The 23,369-nt window shown below is 37.5% G+C and overlaps 1 protein-coding gene across 3 annotated transcripts in view; it reads right to left on the bottom strand.

The window, feature by feature from the left end:
* Window positions 1-23,369, bottom strand: part of Nbas (NBAS subunit of NRZ tethering complex) — a 298,757-nt gene that overhangs the window by 10,236 nt on the left and 265,152 nt on the right. For all 3 annotated transcript variants that reach the window (XM_078029643.1, XM_078029644.1, XM_078029645.1), the window contains 2 exons: window positions 8,569-8,708; window positions 4,424-4,568 (listed from right to left, as the gene is read on the bottom strand). In XM_078029643.1, coding sequence (XP_077885769.1) covers window positions 4,424-4,568; window positions 8,569-8,708 — 285 coding nt within the window. The remainder of the gene's footprint in view (window positions 1-4,423; window positions 4,569-8,568; window positions 8,709-23,369) is intronic.

Below are 23,369 nucleotides of genomic sequence, written 5' to 3'. Positions count from 1 at the left end.
TCTCTACAGTTCCAAACTGTTAGAACATCATGACACAGACCACCACAAGAGAGAGGCCTGAATGAAGAGGATTAGGTGGGCATGGCTCAGAGCCAGTTCATAATCCTGGACATTTCTTCTCCCCAAAGACTTTGATCTAGTGTGATATAGTAGGACATGGTTCCTGTGGTCTGATGGTGATCAGAGAAGAAAGACTGGTGCACCAATATTCCTTCTTACCTCACACAACCCTGATGGTCTCAAGGTATCTAGAATCAAAAAGTGTTCAACCAGAGACTAAGTCAGCAGTGGGGGCATGAGACACGAGAAGTGCAAGGATCAATTGCACAGGCCCAGAGGATATATGTCATATCTACTAGTCATTGTTCTGGGGCTGCAAGGTTGCTTGCAGTACTTACTCTCCAAGACCTGGAATCAGCTGTGTTCCTCTACAGCAGCCCCTGTCCTACTGGTTCTGCAGGCCTAGGTGATTACACTTGTGATTATGTACTGCATCTTGGCCAGTTGGGAATTCCAGAGGCATTAGTTTCCTGTCCTCCAGAGCTTCTCAGATTACACTGCCTTTGGAGCTTGACCACTAGGCTACTGATGATGCCTCTTGGTCTATGTCTCCACATGGGAATGCAGCTGCTCTGAACTGAACTCTACTTATGCATCATTTCACTTAGTTTTCTCCTCAAATCCTCTGAGGTAGGTACTGTGTCAGTCCCACTAATCAGATGAGGCAAGCAGAGTATAGAAAGGTTAAATAACTTGAATGTCATCAGATTCTAAAAATCAAGCTCCTGGCATTATCAAAAGTGGCTCAACCATGAGGGAGAACAATCATACTTGAGATTCTGAAGCTGGGGGTTAGCCGGGTTTTGCTCATTAGCTGGGTGACATACTCCCACACAACAGCCTGTAAGCATCTGTGACTCTAATTCACGCTGTGCCTCAGTGAAATCATGGACCTTCAGGGTCAGTCACAAATAGCTGGAACTTGGAATTTTAGATCTGCAAATGCCAAGAACCTGATTCATGCCAATTTCTTATTCTTTACATCCTCCGCTCTTAATGCTTCATATATTGCCATGGATACAAGCTAAGAAAGACCTATAACTTTCAAGATTGTGGGACACATGTGACCTGCAAGCAACAGTGATTATATCTTGCTGGTAGTATTATCCATCAGGAAAACCATTACTGCGGTAATAGCAGGGAACCACAAAAAGGCATTCTGAAGAGTCATGGAGAAAAACAAATCTATAAATATGAGAGCTTTTCATGGGATGGGAAATTCGGAATGAAGAAAACGCGTAAATCCACTTAAGAACCCTCTAGTAAACAACTGGGCACACACATTCCATTAACCAGGGTTATGGTTTTAAAAAATGAGTCATGGATGATGATGATGATGATGATGATGATTTACTATAGTGATATAAAATATTATGAAACTCTGAAATTAAGCTACATGACCTCCAGGTGTGGTAAAATAAACAAGAGAATTCCACTTTGTAATAGTGCTTCTTTAGTAACATTTTTAATTCATATGTGAGCACATTGAACCATTGACAAGAGCAATATATACCACTGGCAAACTTCCTGTGATCACGGCACATGAGGGGAAAAAAAATCTATAAATGTGACCAATTAAGAGAAAGAAAGAAACTGAGGCAGCAAAAAAAATGAAGAAAAGTCACCGAGGCAACAGAGCTCCTTTAATAATTATCTTTCATTTCATTCAACTGGAGCACAGAAGTCATAATAATCTACTCTGAGGTGGGTTTTAATCTACTACCTCTTCCACCCCAAGAAAATTAAGGCCTTATGGATGGTAGTGAGTGCTGTGTGTGAAGCAGTGCACAGGTGGTCTCAGTTCAAGTCTCCTCACAGCCTGGGAACACCATGGAAGAGACAGAACTAGAGTCCCTCTGAGATTTTCTGAGACCAGAAAACAAGGTGTGGAGAAGACCGCAGGTAGTGCTGAGGCCCTGTGTGAACAGGGCAGCCTGGTGCATCCCTAGGCCCCCTTTTGCTCTGCATGTGTGGCGTGCCCAGTTCTGTGGAGAGCAAGGAGAGCCCTTTCTGTGAAGTGGTGAGAGGAGGACTGTAGAAAAACGTGCTCTAGGTGCTGTGCTTCTATTGTGACCTCCAAAAAGCATGTAGGAATCACTGACTGGAGATCCTGAGATCAATCAGTAGCACTGATATAATGTATTATTCTACTTTTCCAAGTACCTCAACCTGGCTGTACAAGCAGATCAAGCACTGAATCATTACAGGTATTTAACTTCTCATTGAACCACTAAGTCTTATTTTTTGGTTAAAAAAAAAAAAAAGCACAACTTGTGACCTATTTCCTTTGATGTCCAAGAAGATTTACCTAAAATTTAAATGTCAAGAATATGAACAAGATTTACTACTACAATGGACACCCATGCACATCTGTTACCTATTCCTAGGTGGCTAACAGATAATGTACAATTGCAACTGACCTTTGATTACCTGGCCAGTGGATGATGTCAAGGTCAAAGATTCAGTAGTCACATCATCAGCTAGCTTATATTCTTTGCCTTAGAAAAGTTAATGGTAAAACCAAACCAATAAAGATATTTAAAAACACAAACTCTTCTAGGCAATGGGAGAGATCCTAATAATCTTACCTCTCAACCATTAATAAGTTTAGATGCTAGCTTCTTATAAGCCATTACTGAAAAAAGTATATGGACAAGAAAAGACTAACAATAACAGCGTATACAACTGCAGGTATGCACTTGTACAAGGGCAGACATGCACTTCCAACGTATCACAAATGTTGCAACAATGGCTTATCTGAAAATAGTCTTTTTTTGAGTATTCAACAGAGACTTGGTCTGAAGAGCCATATACAACTGAAGAAGTTGAAGTGACCCTTGACCTAAGAGTCTCTATTCCATCAGCTATCAGTGGAGATAAGGACCCCCTTACAGGCCGTGTTGAAGGTTGAAGGAGATGTTTAAGTGAAACTCTCGAGTGCTAGTAAACATTGGTTATAACCATTACCAGTAGCTTGTCAGACAATAACTCTAGATCCTAAATAATGTTCTTCCCTCAGCAGAACTGACAACAGGACACTTCTGGCATTTGGTCCTGGTCAGGCAATGCTTAATCTTAGCATACATTAAAGTGAAGGGGAAACCCACATTATTCACGTACTCTTGCCCTGGTGTAGATAATAAACTGTGTTGAGCCCCACTCTATGCAGGGCTGAACCCTGCCCTGGGGACACAGACATTCAGTCACAGGTCCCATCTTACAGGTGTTCACAATACAGCAAAGAGGACCACAGGTCAGTAAGCAGCTAGTATCAGTGGGTCATGGTACAAAGCCCAAATCATACTCCTCTAGAGTAAGGGGATGTTTTTGAGGTTGGTATTTTAAATATTTCATAGAATAATTTCGTCATTCTGCTGGTTGGACGACTTCCTTAAATGGATAAAATATTTTAAAATTCAATAAAAAATGCTTATCCATTCTCTCACTTGGAAAACAATTCATTAAATGTGCATTCATAATAAGAATAGTTTCCTTGAGTGATTACAATGAGGATGTTATCTACAATTTTATTTTCAACTTTATCTCCTATGTGGTAGAAACTCAAAACCAATTAATCAATTTAATGCCATTATCTAAATGCTTAAATTTAAGACATGTAAATTGCTCAAATATGCTGCTGAGTTATTAGTATACATGGAAGGAGGCTGCAATTAATAGAACGTACTATTTTCATATACACATCTAAGTATGTTTACATACATTAATGTAATATGTACTATATGTATAATAAATACTATGTTACATGAATAATATATTACAATAGACTAATATATTAGTACATATAATATATATTATACATATATATTTATTGTCTGTGAGAGTCAAATCATGAGATTAAATAGAGAACAAAGATCAAAATGGCTAGGTTTTTACCATGTCATAGAATAAATATTATAGTTATACAATCTTGTTTCATTTTTATGTCAAGAGGTATGTAAAATTCAGAGTGGTTATTTGTTACTGGCCAAGGAAATTGCTAGAGCTTATTTCCACTTTACAACCGACCCAGTTCAAACAGGTAACACATGAGCTACTGTGACCTCCTCAGAACACCAACTTGGGTTAGACATAAAGGGCATCCAGAGAGAACTAGAACTGGAACTGGGTTACGCTCTGGGACTTGCAAAAGGAATACTGCTTCAGAGCTCTGAGGAAGAGAAAACCACTCCTAAACATCCTTTCAGCATTGCTCTTCTTCATTAGATCCATTACAAATTATGGGCCTCTACCAGCAATGGCACAAGCTAAATGTTCCTCAGGTACAGTCACTGGTGTTGCTTAGAATAAAGAGTTTTGATAAGAGAAAGGATCCTTGGGGAATCCACTTGAATCCCCTACTCACCTCTGCCGGCAGCATATGCTTGGTGCCATATAAAGAGCGACAGATCTTCAAAACTTCATTCCCCAGCTCCTCTTTGTTGTCCACTGTACATCTGGTCAGCATTTCTGTAGCTAGTCTCATCCATGGATTACTGGTTATACTGGTTCTAAAGGAGAAAGAGTCAAAGCACTGGAAATTAGAGCTCTCAAAATTGTGGTAGGAGACTTTAAAACAGAAAAGAAATTCCACTTTATGAAATAAAATGCTAATGGCAGACTACAATCAGAAACTAGATAAGTTCCTTCAACTCGATCTTGTAGAGAAGACAGCATGTGAAGGTGGAAACAGCTTGCTGTGGCATCAACAGCACAGGAGCATGGGAACAGAGGATGGTGTAGAAAGGCCTGAGCTTTGAAGCCAGCCCCCTTGACTTATTTCCTGGGTAACTCTGAGAAGTTATTTAATACTCTTAACCCAGCTGCATGGTTCTGGGGAAGTTGCCCAACTCTTTGGGGCCTCTTATTTTCTAGTGAAAGGCAATTTAATGTTTTCCTGGCAGAGTTCTTTATTTAATGAATGAAGTATGTCACTGTGGCATTACTCTTACTAGCAAGCACACTTTAATGTTCACTAGGCTACTCCTGGCTCCTGCTGATCCTGTTGTTATTACTACTGCAAGGGAGTCAGCTCAGGAGCTCGACTGAGGAGCAACAGATAGTATGTGGTGTGCTTTGTACTTCATGTTGCTTTCTTAAATTTAGAACATGGTTTGCCTTTTCTTTCCCTTCTCTGGCTGCCACTATTCCATGTTTCATATAAACATTGCCAGGAGCTGGGTACTGACTGTTTAGAGTTGGTAAGTACTTTATCATTTATTAAGAGTCTGTTGTCTCCTTAGCAAAGCACTTAGGTTCTAGACATTCAACAAGCAGGAGTGGGCCTTCCCTTGAAGGAAGTCTAGTCCTTGCCTGCTGAAAACAATTTCAAGTAACAATAGTGATAAGGGGACCTACAACACTAGCCTTTGGCAGCATTGATATGTCAGCTCAAACTAACAATCTCTGAGGACAAAGAATACTGCTTATCTCAAGATACAAAGAGCTCCAAGAGAGCTCCTGACAGGCTGAGGAGTCTTGCTCAACTAAAGGATATACCTCCACTCTCCTCCTCAGAGGTCCAGGGCCTTTCTCTACTGGACTATCAGAGTAAGAATGCTAATCTGCCAGGACAACGAACCCATGGTCAATATGGCTTTGACAAAAAAGGATCAAAACACTTTCACCAGCTAGTTGTGATATAGTGGGTGAAAAACTATGAATCTTCCGGAAGTACAAATCTGGTATATTTTCCCTGAGCACTGTATTTTCCTATAAGGGACTAAAACCCCAAACCAAAGTTGATACAGGCTGATCATCCCTAACCCAAAATCTCCCAATCCAAAATATACTCCAAAATCTGTCACTTTTTTAGATTGGACAAGATGCACGAAGGTGGAAAATTCCATTCCCGATCTCACGTGACAGGTTGCCATCAAAATCCAGGCAGATTAAAAACACTGTGCATAGGTGTTTTTAAGACTTTGTGTAGGGTGTAGATGAAACCTAAATGAATTCACATTATGTATACTTAAATATTCAAAAATTTGAAATTCTTTTGGTCCCAAGCATTTCAGCCAAGAGATACTCAATTTATATTAGTAAACTAGCTGTCATGTAGATCAAGCAAATTCTTTAACTTATAGTCTTTATTGCATTGTCTAGCAACATGCAGTCATTCTTACACTATCTTCCTTTTTTTTTTTTGGCTATTTTAGAAATGCTAAAGTCAAAATTTGATTGGAGGAAAAATACTTTTAAGGGGTACACAGGTTGCTTAATGCTTTGTCCTCATTGTAATGATATAATAAAGTAGTTGTCATGTACAGGATAGCAATTTAAAAATTATTTCATAGGTGACTTCAAAAGTAAGAATATATTATAAAACTAATAGTTCTTGTATATAAATGCATGTAAATGTTTTAAATGCAATACATGTTTTAAGTGAAGTTGCTTTGAGATCACTTAAAATGAACCAAGTGAATGACTTGGCCAAATGAATGACTTTAAATGTCATTTTAATGTTTTACAAGTAAAAGAAACCAAAAAACCAGATAATTAACTTATCTAATAGTCATGTCACATTTAGAGTTCAGAAATGAGGGTATGAGGAAATCTACAAATGAACTCTAATAATTTCCTAAAGAGTGAAGCATTACTGACAATCCAATCAGTGGGCTCTGGGCCTGCTTCACATTATGCTCACCAGAAGTTTGTTCAGAAACAGATTCCAGGTCCCAAAGAGAGCTGGACTCAGGACCTATTCTTTAACACACCCCCAGCTCTGCCAAGATAATCCACTGTCACAAAGGCACTGGAGATTTCATGATGAGCTGGGAGAGTCTGCAATGCAGAGCTCAAACAGTACAGGTAGAAACCTGTCCGTGAAGGCCGCAAGCCAGCATGCCACTAGCCACAGATGACAGGATCCGAGAAACACCTTTTTCTTTCTGAAAATGTTTGGTTAAAAAAAAAAATCAAACCAAAATAGGAACACTTCTCTCCTTGGTTTGCTTCAGAAATTCCTAATAGTCCCATCTTTGGGTTCACATAAAGAGTCTTCTTCAGATGTTCTTTCAGTTCTAAACTAATTACAAAATGATGTTATCTTCAGGAGGATGTCCTTAACTTCTTACACATGGAGATGGGCACTGGCCTGGGGCAGAGCTTAGGGAACAAACTCAGACCTGGAGCAAACGGCATCTGAGTAGGCTGGGCCTCACCAATGAGATACTATGGCTCATGACAGCCAGCATGTGCAATCAGAGGAAATAAAGATGCGCAGTAGGTGGGGGGTGGTTGGTTTGTGGCTGCTAGCACAGGGACTAGAGAAGCAACCCATGCTGATGAAAGCAGCAGCTGTCAGCCCAGCAGGAAACAGAAGAAACAACATAAGCAGAAAAGAAAGCCAGATCTTAGGTACAAATGAGTCTCCTCCACTTATTAGCTCTGTGATGCCTGATATTATTTAAGTTCTGAGCTATTATTCCTTCATCTACAAAATCAGCTAACATCACCTTCCTTTGTAGGTCTGTGTGAATGATTGATAACCTATGTAAATTGTACATAATGGTGTGCAATCCCAATAAGTGGGAATGATTCATTTAACCCACATGGAGCTTACAATGCTGTGTCAAAAGATAGGCAAGAAATTCTCTGGAACAAAGTTATTGTGTTGACATCATAAATTGGATATGTTTATCCAGCACAGTCTAAAACTTTTGAAGAAAAAGTGTAAGAAAAAGTGGGTGTAGAAGCAAAGAGAAATGGAAAGACATTGCAGTATTTCAAAACCAATGCTAATGACCTTAGAAGGCAAATATTGATTAAACACACACACACTATCCCTTTCTTTTCCAATTTTGCTTTCTAAGCTTTCAGTTACGCATGGTCAGCTACAAATACTAAATGGAAAATGCCAGATTATATAATTAATAAGTTTTAAATTGTATACTTATCCAGTGTATCCATGTTCTTCCATTAGCCATTTAACATCTCTGTTAATAGATCAACCATCCAGGTATCTCAGTACCTGTGTTCAAACAATCCCTATTTCACTTAATAATGTCCCCAAAGTTCAAGAGCAGTGATTCTGGGAATCTGGATGTACCAAACAGAAGGTTCACAGTGTCTTCTTTAAGTGACTAATGGGAAAGTTCTGAATTTCATGAGAAAAAAATCCCATGTGCTGAGGCAGCAAGAACTATGGTTAAGAACAAATCTTTTAACTGAGAAGTTTTGAATAAATTCATGCTAGTTTCATTGTTGAACTTAAGATGCAACTCACAGTGCATGGTGAGTGCTTAGTTAAGATGGAAACGGCATTAAACTTGTGTGTGTGTGTGTGTGTGTGTGTGTGTATGTATGTATGTACGTACGTACAGGAAAAACATGGACCACATAGAGTTCAGTGGTGTCCAAAGGTTCAGGAAGCCCTGTAGGTCATGGAATGCACACCCCTCAAATAAGGGGAACATACTTATATTCTTTCACTGGCTCTTTAGAGATGCTACATTTTCAGAAATGTAGTCTAGACCAAAGACCTCTAATTAGGCTAACTGCAATACTTACCTATTTTCACTTTCCATAGGTGGCCAGGCTTGCAAGAGCAAAACCAAGTGCTGAAATTCCACCTCATGCTGACTAGATGCCAAGAGTTCCATGAATAGAGAGTACCGGTTCTCTTCATTCTCAACATCAGCTATGTCTACCTGGAAGTAGAAATACACACTTGAAACTAATGGCAAAGCTACTTAACTGGTATAGAAGAATTCAAATTTGATTACTTTGATTAAACACTTGAAAATTTTTATAATGTGCTTAGGGAAAATTCAACAACATCCAAAACCAAAACAAACTACTATGGTTTGGGTGTTGTTTGTCACTCAAATGTCCGTTCATATGTTGGGAGCCTGATGTCTGTGCAGTGATGCTAGATAGTAGGAAACACTGGGAGGTGGGGCCTAATGGTTCCAAGATCACTGGGTGTAAGACTTGGGAGGACCTTTTCTCTTTCAGCTTCCATTGACGATGTGATCTCCCCTCCCACACGGGCTCCCACTATGATGTGACACAACTGAGAAGGCCCTTGTCAGTGAACCACTGCCACTGTCATGCTTTTGAACCTCCATAACTATCAGCTAAATAAGCTTCTCTTCCTTATAAAGTTAGCCTGCCTCGGGAATTTCATTATCATAATGAAAAACTGACTAGTAGTACCTAATCTTCAAAAGCTCTATGCCTTAATTTCAAATAATTATATTAAAAATTTCAAATAATTATACTACAAGATTTCAGGAAGGTTTTTTTTAAAACTATTTATCCAAATAAATCCAAAGTAGATTTCCACTTAACTCGTACACTGGCATTTAACATGTTAAAATATGAAACTGTTTTCTTTGAAAATGTTTTATTTTACCATACTCCACATTAAGTTTCTAAAGTTTAAAATATTCAAAATTAATTTCTAATTTTCACTTGAAAACTGTAAGCCTATGTGTTGTCTAGTAAATTTCAAATTAGAGATTTTACTAGGGTGTTTTTGTCAGAATATGCTTTTGCTATACATTAAAACCAAGAAAAAATATCCTTCATTCACATCTCCATTTCTAATGCAAAAGAAGTCTGTCAAATATACAACACTCATTTTTCTTTTTCACTGAATAACAATGATTTTTCTTTTATACTAAGGCAGGCCTAAAGCAAATCGTGCCTCTAGTGCCTCTGTGGAAAAAAATATTTGCTGTTTCTAGTTAAAATGGCCATAAGCATGAAAGCAAGACAAATCTGTTTTCCCATTTTTTTGCCTCTCAGCATAGATCCTCTGTGTTTAAGCACATGGTGAATTCATAATTTGTGTACACATTCAGATGATACCTTGAAATGATAATGAGAATAGATGTTACCTGTATATTTGCTAAATTGTCTGAACTAATGCGTGTTTCCAAAACATTGAACTTAATGGTCATTCTGGCTCTGATCCCAAGAAGTCATATCAAAATGTCACACCACAAATTCTCCATTTTTCACAAACATTAATTGTACTATGAACAGTTGGTAATCACTGGAAAGCCTGGCTCACATAGTGACCTGCCGGATACTTCATGAACTGCCTTCAAGACCCATGCCATTCTTCTGTGGAATAGTCACCCAAGAGCAATGCACCATTTTTAAAAATAACTTCATAATACAGTAAGTCACTCGTCCCTCCCAATAGTTTTGTGCGGAGGACAGCACAGGCATTAGTAAGCTCACTTTACAGAGGAGGAAATGGGCTCAACTGTCCTGGTAACAGGGCCAGCAAGTGACAGAACTAAAACAGAATTATAGTCAGACCAGGATGTCTTGAAACTAGAGAACTCTGTAAGCTTTAAATTACTGAAGCTAGTCTTCCAAGTGGGAGGTTGGTACTATTATCTTACCTATTGATGAAGTTTTGTGTTTTTTTTTTAAATTTCAAACTCAAGACATGCACCTGATCTGACTCCAGCCCATAGGCCTTGCTGAGGTTCCTGGCACAACATCAGGAGGCATGCTTCCACCTTAGAGACTTTGAGCTGTTTCCCCTGGCACATTCTTCCTTCAGCCAGTAGAGTCGCTCAAACACTGCCCTCGTAGCAAAGGCCTTGCTAGACTGCCTTCCCTAGAGGAGCATGCCCTGTGCCCATCTTCTCACCATTTACAACTACATGACATATATTTACTCTACGTTTTCTTCCTGCAAAAGCATGTTAGTGCCTTGAAAGTAGAAACCATTTTTTGTTCAGTGCTTTATCCCTATTACTTAAAACAAAGCCTCTTATACAACAGGTACTTACTGAGTCAATGAATGAATAAACAGACATAATTACAAAAAAATAAAGGTAACTTAATTTATAAAATAATTTAGCATAAATGATATTAAATACACATAGATGTGCCATAAGTTTTTGGTTATTGGAAATATATAGAAAATTTTTCTCTAGCAGTCAGAGAAATGCAAATCAAAACCACCCTAAGATACCATCTCACTCCAGTAAGATTGGCAGCCATTACGAAGTCAAACAACAATAAGTGCTGGCGAGGATGTGGGGAAAAGGGTACACTTGTACATTGTTGGTGGGACTGCAAATTGGTGCAGCCAATTTGGAAAGCAGTATGGAGATTTCTTGGAAAGCTGGGAATGGAACCACCATTTGACCCAGCTATCCCCCTTCTGGGTCTATTCCCTAAAGACCTAAAAAGAGCATGCTACAGGGACACTGCTACATCGATGTTCATAGCAGCACAATTCACAATAGGAAGACTGTGGAACCAACCTAGATGCCCTTCAATAGACGAATGGATAAAAAAAATGTGGCATTTATACACAATGGAGTATTACTCTGCATTAAGAAATGACAAAATCATAGAATTTGGAGGGAAATGGATGGCATTAGAGCAGATTATGCTAAGCGAAGCTAGCCAAGCCCTAAAAAACAAATGCCAAATGTCTTCTTTGATATAAGGAGAGTAATTAAGAACAGACTAGGGAAGAAGAGCACAAGAAGAAGACCATCATTAAACAGGGTTGAGAGGTGGGAGGGAAAGGGAGAGAGAAGGGAAATAGCATGGAAATGGAACGAGACCCTCAGGTTTATACAAAATTACATACAAGAGGAAGTGAGGGGAAAGGGAAAAATAATACAAGGGGGAGGAATGAATTACAGTAGGGGGGGTAAAGAGAGAAGAGGGGAGGGGAGGGGAGGGGAGGGGGGATAGTAGAGGATAGGAAAGGCAGCAGAATACAACAGACACTAAGATGACAATATGTGAAGCAATGGAAGTGAAACTGATGTGATTCTGCAAGCTGTATAAGGGGCAATATGGGAGTGCATAACCCACTTGAATCAAAATGTGAAATATGATATATCAAGAACTATGTAATGGAGGGGTAAGACAAGATAATACAAATGGAAGAAATGATTTACAGTAGAAGGGGTAGAGAGAGAAAAGGGGGGGGAGGGGAGGGAGGATAGTAGAGAATAGGACTGACAGCAGAATACATCAGACACTAGAAAGGCAATATGTCAATCAATGGAAGGGTAACTGATGTGATACAGCAATCTGTATACGGGGTAAAGTTGGGAGTTCATAACCTGCTTGAATCAAACTGTGAAATATGATGTATTAAGAACTGTGTAAGGTTTTGAACGACCAACAATAAAAAAAATAAATTTAAAAAAATTAAAAAAAATAAAATAAAAAAAATGTTGCCAACAGGAAAGTCACTTAAAGGCTACACATGGTAGATTTACTGATATTACATCTGTATATCTGTAGAAATGATTAGCTACATGATTTTACTAGAGTCCCTTCTTTGGACCTCATTTAGCACTTTAATATATTTACTCTATTTCATTCAATACATTTCATACAGTACATTCTATCTGGGATTCGTTCAATACATTCAGAAATGGACTTCAGGAGGGGTGGTATGTTTGAATTTCTACTCAACTATTCACTAACTAGTGACTCCATGTATATCTGAGTCTTGATTCTCAAAGATAACATGGCAGGGTAAGGGGACAATCTTTTCACATGACCACAGGAAAACTTAACGAGATAAAACATGGAACATATCAAGCATTGTGCTGGATACTTGATAATCATTCCCTGCACTGCACGCTGGTGGCCTCCCAGCATTTGCTCCGACTTCCTGCCTCCACATTGAAATCTTACCTAAAGCCGTTTGTTACCAGGTCATAAAGCATAAGAGAGATGGACTACCTCCCTGGCTTAAAGCAAATAAGAGATGTCTGACTTGAAATTTCTGTACAACTTCTCTACCACACCAGCCCCATTCAGAGTCTAAGTCAACTCGTGCTTAACTGCACATGAACAAGGATGGGGAGAGCTCCTTCTCTCTGTGCTTTGTTAATGGTCATTTGAATCCAGAACCTGGAGATAATTTTGAAGGACATCCATTGAGAAATGAGAGCCTTTGACAACTATGAATTCTTTATCCTTCCATTGAGCTAATAAAATGACTTGCCATAGGATAAGAGACTTCTAGGCCAGTGTAAAGACTGTCATTACAGCAATAGGAGTATCTAGTCTATCAACATTCCTTATGCCTCTTTTCCAATTCCCACAAGTGGTGCAGAGATAGGGACACAGACACATACAGTGGGCTGTGTTTCTGCAGAAGGCCATGCTGAGGAAAATGACTTACACTGCACAGCAAGCATGGTGACCTTATGCCTCCAGGGAGATACCACCTCTACCTTCCGAGGCTCTCTGCTATACAAACGATCTTGAAAAGTCAGTCTAGGACACAGTTCCTCTGGCTCAGACTTGCAAAAGTGTGAGAAATTCATGAAAAACTGTCTGCCAATAGCTTTTGGATGTTTGTAATCATCCCATCGAGAATGAGTCCAAAACTATCTTAACACAATTCTTTTCTGTAGAAAAGAGTATTAAATGAAGATTCCTTAACATAGTTTTCTACATAATGAAAGTATTAATATATTTTCCTTTGAATAGCAACATTTACTCTAAAATTTATTTATGAAAATGATACACTAAGTGTAAGTAGGCTTATTTAATAGACTCCTACTGAACTATAAGTTCCCAAGGGCTTCTAAGAGCTAACTTCATATGTGTGTGTGTGTGTGTGTGTGTGTGTGTGTATGTGTATATACATATACGTATATATTGTTATACTTATTCTTTTATTATGTATTAGAACTTTTAATATAATTTCTTTATTCATTCTAGTCATTTTTAGTATTTACCTTGGACTTTCTAGAAATTAGAACAATATGCAAGTAAACAAGGGCAATTTTGCCTTTATGAAAAGTTACCAATCCTATTTCTTTTTCATTGAATTGACTTAGGTCCTTAAGAAGAATGTTAAAATAGTAAACATATGGGGTACTTCTGTATTTTCTACTTTTAATGAATGCCTCCAAATGTTAAATATCTTAACTATGATTAAATCCTAGTGGCCAGTAGAGAAGGAGCATAGCAAATGGTTAATACACATATATTTTTGCATAAAATAATGATGCTATCCTACTTACTTTCTAGAAGATAGCTGTGGCCTAATGTATTTGTACACTATATCTAGTAATGTTGCTCATTAACAGTTAGAAAAACAACTTAGGTTGAAGAAATCACTATGTCATAAAACTGACAATTATCTAGGTAGAAAAAACAGGGAAGGAAGAACTGCCCTGAGTCCACAAAAGTTAAATCAAATGGTTCTCAGAGGCTCACAGAACTTAAGAGAGCATGTGATCAGTAAGTATGCATATCATGGGAAATCAAATTCCCCAAAACACTTGAAAACAAGGCACTGGTTCATCTTGGATACAGACCTAGGAAAGAATAATAGCTTCCCTGTTCTAGGATGTAATATGTTCCACATAAAATATGTACTCCAAGCATCTAAGTATAGTTCATAAAATATAGTGATGCAGAGAACACTAGTCTACAAACAGCTACAGTGTGAAATGACTGTGGGACATGCTTTAATGTGGAGGGAAAACTAACTTTAGGTGGCTGTCAAATGCTTCAGCATAGCTCACCCAAAGAGCCTAGAAAACAAATGACAAAAGGTCAATTTAATTAAATATGCAGCTTTCAAAAAATAATGAAGTCAAAGTACGACAGAAAATGTTCACTTTGGAGATATTTCCAACTTTTTTGAGGCTGAGGGGATAAAAATAACACAGACTTAAATGATGTTTGTGAATAAGAAGTCAGTTATGGGAATACAATAACTAGCAAAGACATGGGTGAACAGGAAGGTAACATGCTTTTAATACCCTGTCCCTGTCCTTGCCTTGGTGATACCAAACAAAATCCTAGAGGTGAAAACGTCCAGTATTTCATGGGTACCTGTGGATTTAGTGACTACTCTATACTGATACTAAACTGAATATTAGGGAACTTTAAAAGGCAAAATTCATGTGACTCAAATATAAGAATCTCTTTTTTGTCTCTCAAAAAGTGTTGGTTCTCTTCTCATTGAATTAGGTGACTTTAGCCCTTGTTGTAAGTCAATTTGTCAAGTAGCTTCAGTCTCCTTATCAGACACAGACTTGCTGTCCTTGAAAGAGAACAAAGTCACCTATTCTCAGTAAAAGACAGTATTACCTTAAATTTCACTGTAGCTGCTAGAAGAGAACACAAATATCTTAAACTGAGGCAACCCCCCTGAAATCTGCATCTTGTTACAGAAATTGACAGTGGCTTCTTTTACCTTCTGGTATTTACAAATATAAAACAGGTATTAATGCACACAGAAGTACTTTATAAATAGAAAATAATCACAAACCTTCAGAAGACTACTATTGGCAGTAGCAATATTAATCACTGTATGGTGATTATCTTATAAGAGTTGGTGAACTATTAGCTGGCTTCTGTGAGATTACCTAATGATACTTGATTCTACGCAATTCTTTTCATGAACAGAATGAAATTTGAGAATTTTTTGTATACAGCGCTTCAAAATATAACAAAATATTCCTGCTTCGGGGGGGGGAGGGGGGATAGTAGAGGATAGGAAAGGTAGCAGAATACAACAGTTACTAGTATGGCATTATGTAAAAATGTGTATGTGTAACCGATGTGATTCTGCAATCTGTATTTGGGGTAAAAATGGGAGTTCATAACTCACTGGAAACTAATGTTTGAAATATGATATGTCAAGAGCTTTGTAATGTTTTGAACAACCGATAAAAAAAAAATACTCCTGCTTCAACAGACTATAGAAGCAGGAAAAGGTGACAGATTTGACCCCTCGTAACACTGGACCCATCTGTTCAAGTGACTCCTTTGGTAAGGTTTCAGGTGTACAATGTAGTCTGCTGTCTTCACTGGATTTAAATAAAATTTCTGGGGAAGGAAATTTTGATACCAAAACCCATCATAAGCTGTTGATAAGCAACTTTTCTTATCAGCCTCAGCAGTACTTAATTCAGTGCCTGACACATAGAAAGCACTCAATAAATACTATTAGTTATTACCATTAATGACAATATGTATTACTATTACACAGAAAAACGTCAATAGAACATAAATTATGGATTTTTCATTTCTGAGTTATTTGTGGATGTATTTAAAAGAAAATATAAAATTTTAAAAATGTCATTGAAATTTTAAACATTAAAAGTAAAGTGAATATTTTTTCCTGGGAGATTTCCCATTTTTACATAACTAGTAGATACAGGAATTGAGTTTCATAAATACTTAACTGTGTACTGCTTGAGACAGCCTGAAATTTCTAATAGCCTTCCCAGCCCATGCTGAGGTGAGACTGTCTGCCATGGTCAAAGGATGTCCTGACAAGAAATAAAGAGGCTGAACTCTTCCTCCTTTGGTTCTAGTCCTGGTGGGTGAGCAAAAGCTGTCCCTCTCTGCTTTACAAATACATAAGGCACAGCAGGAAACCAAGGGTATCTGTGAACCACTTGAGAATAAATGGTTCACCACTGCTACAAAAAGACTTCCCAGGATGCTGCTAATGTGCCCCTGTGCCCAGGAAAGCCCAATAAGAAACTGCAACTGAGATTCCCGTGGGGTTTTCCCCATCTGTGTGTGCACATAAACACCTATGAACACCCTGCAGGAGCCAACAGTTGTGATTCTGAGTCAGTTTTTATAGTACCCCACTTATTTTATTACAACCCTAAACATAGAAATTAAACAATAAAATAAGCTATAATCACTCCCCATAAATACTGTTATAACTTCAACACATAATACATATTTTCATATAGCTAAATATAATGTTTTATGAAGCACTTTGAAGTGAAACATATGATAGGAGAAAATATTGTGTGTTAAAATAGAAGGAAAGATTTTTGTCTTACAGATAAACATACTGCCATATGAGCCCCTATAAATATACCTGTATTTAAAGAACTGCTATTAGAGCTAATTTCTTAAGGCCAAGCTTTGTTTTTTAGTTATAGTTTTTGAAGTATTACTAGAAAAATTCACAGAGCTGGAAACATTTTACTGTAGCACATCATTCAGACTCGCATTTGAAGTTTGTTGCTACCACTGAACACTCTGACAACATAAAAAGATCTCTATGAGCCTCAATGCTTTCATAGTAAAAAAATAAGGCAACACCATCTTATCATATTATTTTGGGGATATTACAGTGCATCATAATGTATAACACAATATAATACAGTAGTACATATATATGCAGATTTCCAACAGGAATCTACCTTTAGAAGTGTCTCAGTTAACACTGAGCCACTATGGTCACTACTAGTATTGTTAATTCATTATCATATCTAATTCTGCCACATTACTTTTGAGATATTGAAGAAATTTCTTAGCCATACTTAGCCTATTTCCCATGGGATAGCGTGATAAGAGTATCTATGTCAGAAAATTATAATGTTTAAACATGATATACACACAAAGTCTAATGTTCAGGCCACAGAAGGCCCTAAAAAATATGAAAACAACAATACAGGTAGCACCTTCTTAACTTAAATGAAAACATTTTCATTATAGCTTTCAGAATTTTTTATTTGGACTCTGATTTTCATTATAGTTAGAAGTTACCTGAAGAGACCTCTGGGTAGCAGAAAAAAATGTTGGCCAAGGAATTATATGTATATCTATACATTCTCCAAAAACATAAAGAGTACAAAAATGAAATTACACAAAATCCCACATGTTCCGCATAATTATAGGCCAAGAATGTGCAATATTTGAAATATTGTAAGTAAAATACACTAAATAGTAAAAATACACTAAATCCCAGATAATGATCTCTTACATTCCAGGCTCATGTTTCACATATTTTAAAAAGTAATTAAAATTTATAAGAATCAATTAGGGGAAAACCAAGCAAATGAAAACAAACCCAACTATAAGTGAAAAAATATTCACACTAATGACGTCTGTGTATGGGTGAGAGAAGAGAGGTAGGGGGAGGCACACTCATTAAAACAGTATATCCTAGCTAATAATGTTGGCTGGGAATTTCAAAATTGCTTTATCTCCAGGATTAACAAATATATAAATAAATTATGGACAATGAAACCAAAGTCTCTGAAAGTGAGAGGAATTACAAATAAGCAAAGTTGGAAAGGCTAGAATGAATTCTGGCATTGAAATGGAATTGGACGTTTTGACATGAACTTGACTTTTAACGTGTATACAGATAGACACAGGACCAGATGTAGATTCAGGTATATTTGTGCAGATGCACACATTTATTACTTTCCGTTCGGTCCCCTAGAGGACCTAGAAACTGTAACAGCACACTATCATTGAACATATCTAGCATCAAGTCTTGCTTTTAGATACCATTCTTCAATAAAGGACCCAAAGCTTTCAGAAATCAAAGATTGAACCCAGGACTGGGCACAGAAAGCACAAGAGAAGGAAGTAAAGAAGCGCTCCAAAAATGATGGGCATTTGTGAAAAGGAGAAACTTAAAGGAATCGCCAATGGTCAAATTCAGGATAATTTGAGCAAAGAATAAATGATAGTAACAGATTAGAACCACAGAACAAAATGAGAATCCTTGAGCTCATACTGACATAAATAAGTAACTGAATAAACAGATATGAAGGGATAAATATAAGAAAACCTTACCATTTGGCAAATCCTATAGTAATAATTATCTTAGGCAATAATTAATTTATGGTATAATTAATAGAGGAAAGTACAAAGCAAACTGGAATATTTACATAATCAAGCTCTCTCTCAAGTTACTTATTAATTATAAAAGGGAAAATGATAATTTCATAAAGAAATACGGTTAGCACCACATCAGTCAGGTGGTCAGAATTAATGTCATCAGTAATGAAACAAATCAACACCATACATGTGCTGATATAATACACTGAGAAGGCTGTATCACCTCTGTGGTATTCTTACCCAAAATGTGAAAGGTGAATACATGCCATATCAAATTGAGGGACATTTTATAAAGTAACTTTCCAGTACTTTAAAAATGTCAAGGTCAAAAAAGATCACATCAACAAGAGCAAGGAATTATTCCAGATTAAAGGCAACTAAGGAAACATGACAAATAATGCAATATGTGACCTGGTTTGGATGTGAATCAGAAAAAGAAATTAGTGGAACAATTGACAATATATGAACAATGTGTAAATTAAATAATAGTATGTGTCGATGTTAATTGTGGCTGAGAAGATACAGTGAATCTGAGTGAAAAGCACACAAAATTCACTGAACAATTTATGCAACTCTTTTGGTAAACCTAAAATTATTTCAAAATGACAAATTTAAAAGTAAAACAGTTATCCCCAGCTACTCCATATCCCCCACCACTGCCAACATGCACACACTGGTTTTCCCTGTGCTTTTCCCTTTCCCTTCAGTTTTTTTTCCCTAATCCTTAGGTCGGTGGAAGAGGCAATGTTGTCATGTAGCACTGTGACCAAGACCAAGACTGCAGAGAAGCTGTCACTCTAAAGTAGAGGCAAGGTGGACACAGTCACCCACTGCAAAGCCCACAGAGAGATCCCTGCCTCTGGGAGGACGCAGGGGAGCCAGGGCCAGTGTGACACTTGCTAAATCAAGCTCCTTCCTAGGAAGTGGTCACTGTTAGCTAGGATAGGAAGAAACTTGACACTGGCAACTTGACAGAAAGGCTTGGTGCCCACCTCCGGATCCTGTATTGGGCAGACCTAGACTATCTAGACACCTAAACACTTTAGGATATTGACTATTTGTTAATAGATCGACATTCTCTAGTAGTGTAGAGGCCCACACCAATGAGGTTCATTTAGGAAGCTCTATGTAATCCAATGCAACCCAGATTCCAGTGCTGAATATATTTCCCTGGCAAATGGGAAGAAGTGTAGCACAGGACCAAGAATACAGGCTTTGGGATTGGACAGAAACTGAGCTGGGGCTCCAGTCTACCACTCACAAGGTGTGTCAACTTAAATCAATCACGTGACCTCTTCTCAAACAAAGATGGTTACTATTCTGCAGGACAGTTTTTAAAATTAATGTGCACACAGAACACATTCTGTAGTCCCCTCTTCTGCTCCCCAATGATACCAGTGGCAAGAGGGCAAATCTTCAAAGAACTTTGTCCATAAAGAATGACTCCTGATGTTTTCAATTATTTATAAGACCAACGAATATGAACGCTTTCTCAACTTCAATTGTCTTGCAAAGAAAGGGACATGACCTCTGCTTGAATCCTGACATGCTTGTGCCTTGCTTGCATGCGACATGAGAAGCAACTGGCTGGTCAGAAATCACCATCAGCAAAGTATGGCAAACTGAGACAGAATATATGCAGATGTATCAGGTTACTTTGTAAAAATGGTTTTCCATTATCTCATACAAGGGGGATAAAGCATGGTCTAATTTTTCATCATTAACAGTAATGATGAAATGCACTGAAAGTGAGGAGTCCTGGCCTTGCCATTTAAAGGTGACCTTGGACAAGTTTTTAAAGATTTAATATTAATTTATTCAACAAATATTTATTGAATATCTTTAAGATCCCTGTTCTCACAGAATTTATATTCTAGTAGAAGAAAGACATCATATAACAAATAGAAGGATAGATAAGAAGAAGTTAGCAGACATGGTGATTTATACAGAATTAAGGGCAATAAAATAGATTGTGACTGGTGTGGTTAATTTAAGCTGTGTAGTCATTGTAAAAAGGTGACATTTAAACTAAAATCTGAGGAAGAGACTTCTGCTTTTTGTACAGTCATATCCTTTTCTATAAAATATGATAACCTAGCTGGGAAACTTTTGGAACTCTCTTCTAGTTACAGGGCTGCATGAGTTCATAGCTATTAGAGACAAAGTATACATGTGTACACTCATTCATATCATGAAACATTTTATATTTGGTTAAGTAAATCATGTCTGTGATTCTTAGCTATGAAGATATTTAAGGCAACAGTGAATTACTTTTAGGGTACTAAATAGAGCTTTGCATACTGAACTTCTGCTATGTTCTTTGAGCCTCAACTGAGAGAAGTGCTTATTTTGTTAATGTTCTGGCAAAGAATGCCAAACTAGTCTCTGGCCAGAAGGGTTATTATATCCTTGTATGTTTGAGGCAGACAAAAACTTGACTTTGTAATGAGGCTAGACGTTGTCTGAAATGAATTCTTTCTGGTGATCACTTACAACCACAAGTTCAGACATACTCAATCTTAAAAGGCAAAACTCCACATGTTCTCTTCTACATAAAAATGGAGGGGGGAGTTTGAGGTGTAGTATGTAAGTTTTTAAGCAACATCAGTATTTTGACCCATATTTTTCATGCACCAGTTAACCAGAAAATTACAAAAGCTGAAAAACTCAGATAAACTGTACCAAGGGGATTAACACAATACATCCATTCCCTCCCCATTCCCAGCACATCCTCTTCTTCCTCCTCTACCCCCACACTGGGGTACATTTCTGGAAAAGAAACTAAAGCCTCTCAAACTATTAAAAAATGAGGACCTCTGAATTTTTAATTCTGTTCACTAATCATTAGAAAAATAGAAACTGCCATCTCTCTGAGAAGCAGTGAGAGCAGGAGGCACAGACTGTTTAATTTTGCAGGAGTTGGCTGGTTTCCCAGCAACATGGTGATTTGTGGGGCCACTACTTTGGGCACCTTGAAGATAATTAAATATTAAGTCTCTTTTTGATGTATGCAAAGTCTGCTTAAGAGGATTACCAGCCACAGTGGAGGTAGCAGCCCACATTTCTTCTTTTTTTTGGTTATTGAACTTGCAATATCATTATCTATTCTTATCTTTAGTCTGTTAGAACCAATATCCATCCTTAAAATAACTGAAAGCATGTTCAAGAATGAAGAAGGAGATAGAGGAAAAGTAGAGAAAATGGGAGTTCATACAGTTGACATTTTGGGATCCTCTAGTATTGGGGATACAGAGATAAAGAGCTCAGTTGATGTGTGTGGGAAAAATGACTGATGAAGTGAGCAGACCAACTTCTCTGTCCTCTAGTTCAAGGTTCCATTTCACACCCTAAATAGCAAAGGCACATAGTGCAAGAATAGTCCCAGGATAATACGACTAGTGGCAGAGGGAGGGGGAGATGAACACATATCCCTCTATTACCATCTGATCATTCTACAGCTTCAATGAAAGGTAACATAATTTGTTGAAAACAGTAATTGAAGACATGATTTGAAGTATCACACATTGTTCTGCAACATTCCAGAAGTATTGGTGTTTCTATTCTGAAACTACAATTTTTCTGCATTCATTTGCTAAGAAACAAAAAGTTCTATCAATTATAGGAAAAAATACCCATGTCAAATCCACTTGTCCTCCAAAGTAGATTTGACTCATCAGTGCCCTGCAGATGTAGGATTCTTAATTATACTTACTTTCTAAAGGAGGAGGAAGAGACACTCAGTGACTTTTTTTTTATTATTTTGAGAAGACTCTGGATGAATAGCATAATGAAACTAGAATGAGCCTTCTCATTCTGGTTCCTAGATAATTTTGAAATCAAGACCATTAGCTGCCAAGAGCAGGAAATTACTCTTACATAAGAGGAAAGTAGTGAAGCAAGAAGAAAAAGGGTGAGGGAAACATCAGAGGACTTTTACTAGTCATTCTAAGACTTCTACAAGAGAGATTTTTCAGAAGCCTAAAAGTTTGCTTCTGTAAAGAGGATAGATTTGTGAAATGCAGAGTTACTTATGGGCTTCACAAGTAAGGGAAATAGTTTATATTTATAGCAAAAATGTCAACTCAATTTAGGAAAGTGTGTGAAAAAGGACTTTGTTAACAGAGGATTGGCTGCCTTAAGTTCTATTTGAGGAAAAAGTTAAGCAATAAAGGAATTAAAATCTCAGAAAAATTTATAAATCATTGAAAACTTATAAATCATTGAAATCATATAAAAGTTCTAACTTGTTTGAGTAAGTGGAACTTGAGAAAAGGATAAAGAAGGAATACTGGCAATGCTATATAAAGAGTCTGGGTTCAAATACGAAAGTATTATGTTCTAACATTTCAACATGAAGGGTAGGATGGATGTTTCCCCTTTCCCAACTTCCACTCTGCTCTGTAGTATTTTTAGCATATAGATATGACATTAAATGAAGCGAAGCTCCAAGAAGAGAAACCAGAGGCTGATCACAGGAAAGGACATAATTGCACTAAAGTTGCTTTGCTTCAGGATAAGGGTCAGAACAGGAAGTTCTGTGTGGCAAAAATAATATGGTCTGATTTAAGGTTTGCCTCAGGGATGTTATGTGTACCCATAGCAGTGTTTTGCTGAGAACCAACACACTGCTAATCCTACCATGCCCTGTACTTGGAATATATTCTACAGCCTCCAGCATTTGTGCTCCAGCGTTGCTCGAGAGGCTGAAAGTGGTCTTCTGAGGTAACTGTAGGCAA

Source organism: Ictidomys tridecemlineatus, chromosome 12, assembly GCF_052094955.1.
Source record: "Ictidomys tridecemlineatus isolate mIctTri1 chromosome 12, mIctTri1.hap1, whole genome shotgun sequence".
In the NCBI taxonomy this organism is placed as follows: Eukaryota; Metazoa; Chordata; class Mammalia; order Rodentia; family Sciuridae; genus Ictidomys; species Ictidomys tridecemlineatus.
This window is presented reverse-complemented; position numbering and strand designations above follow the sequence as displayed.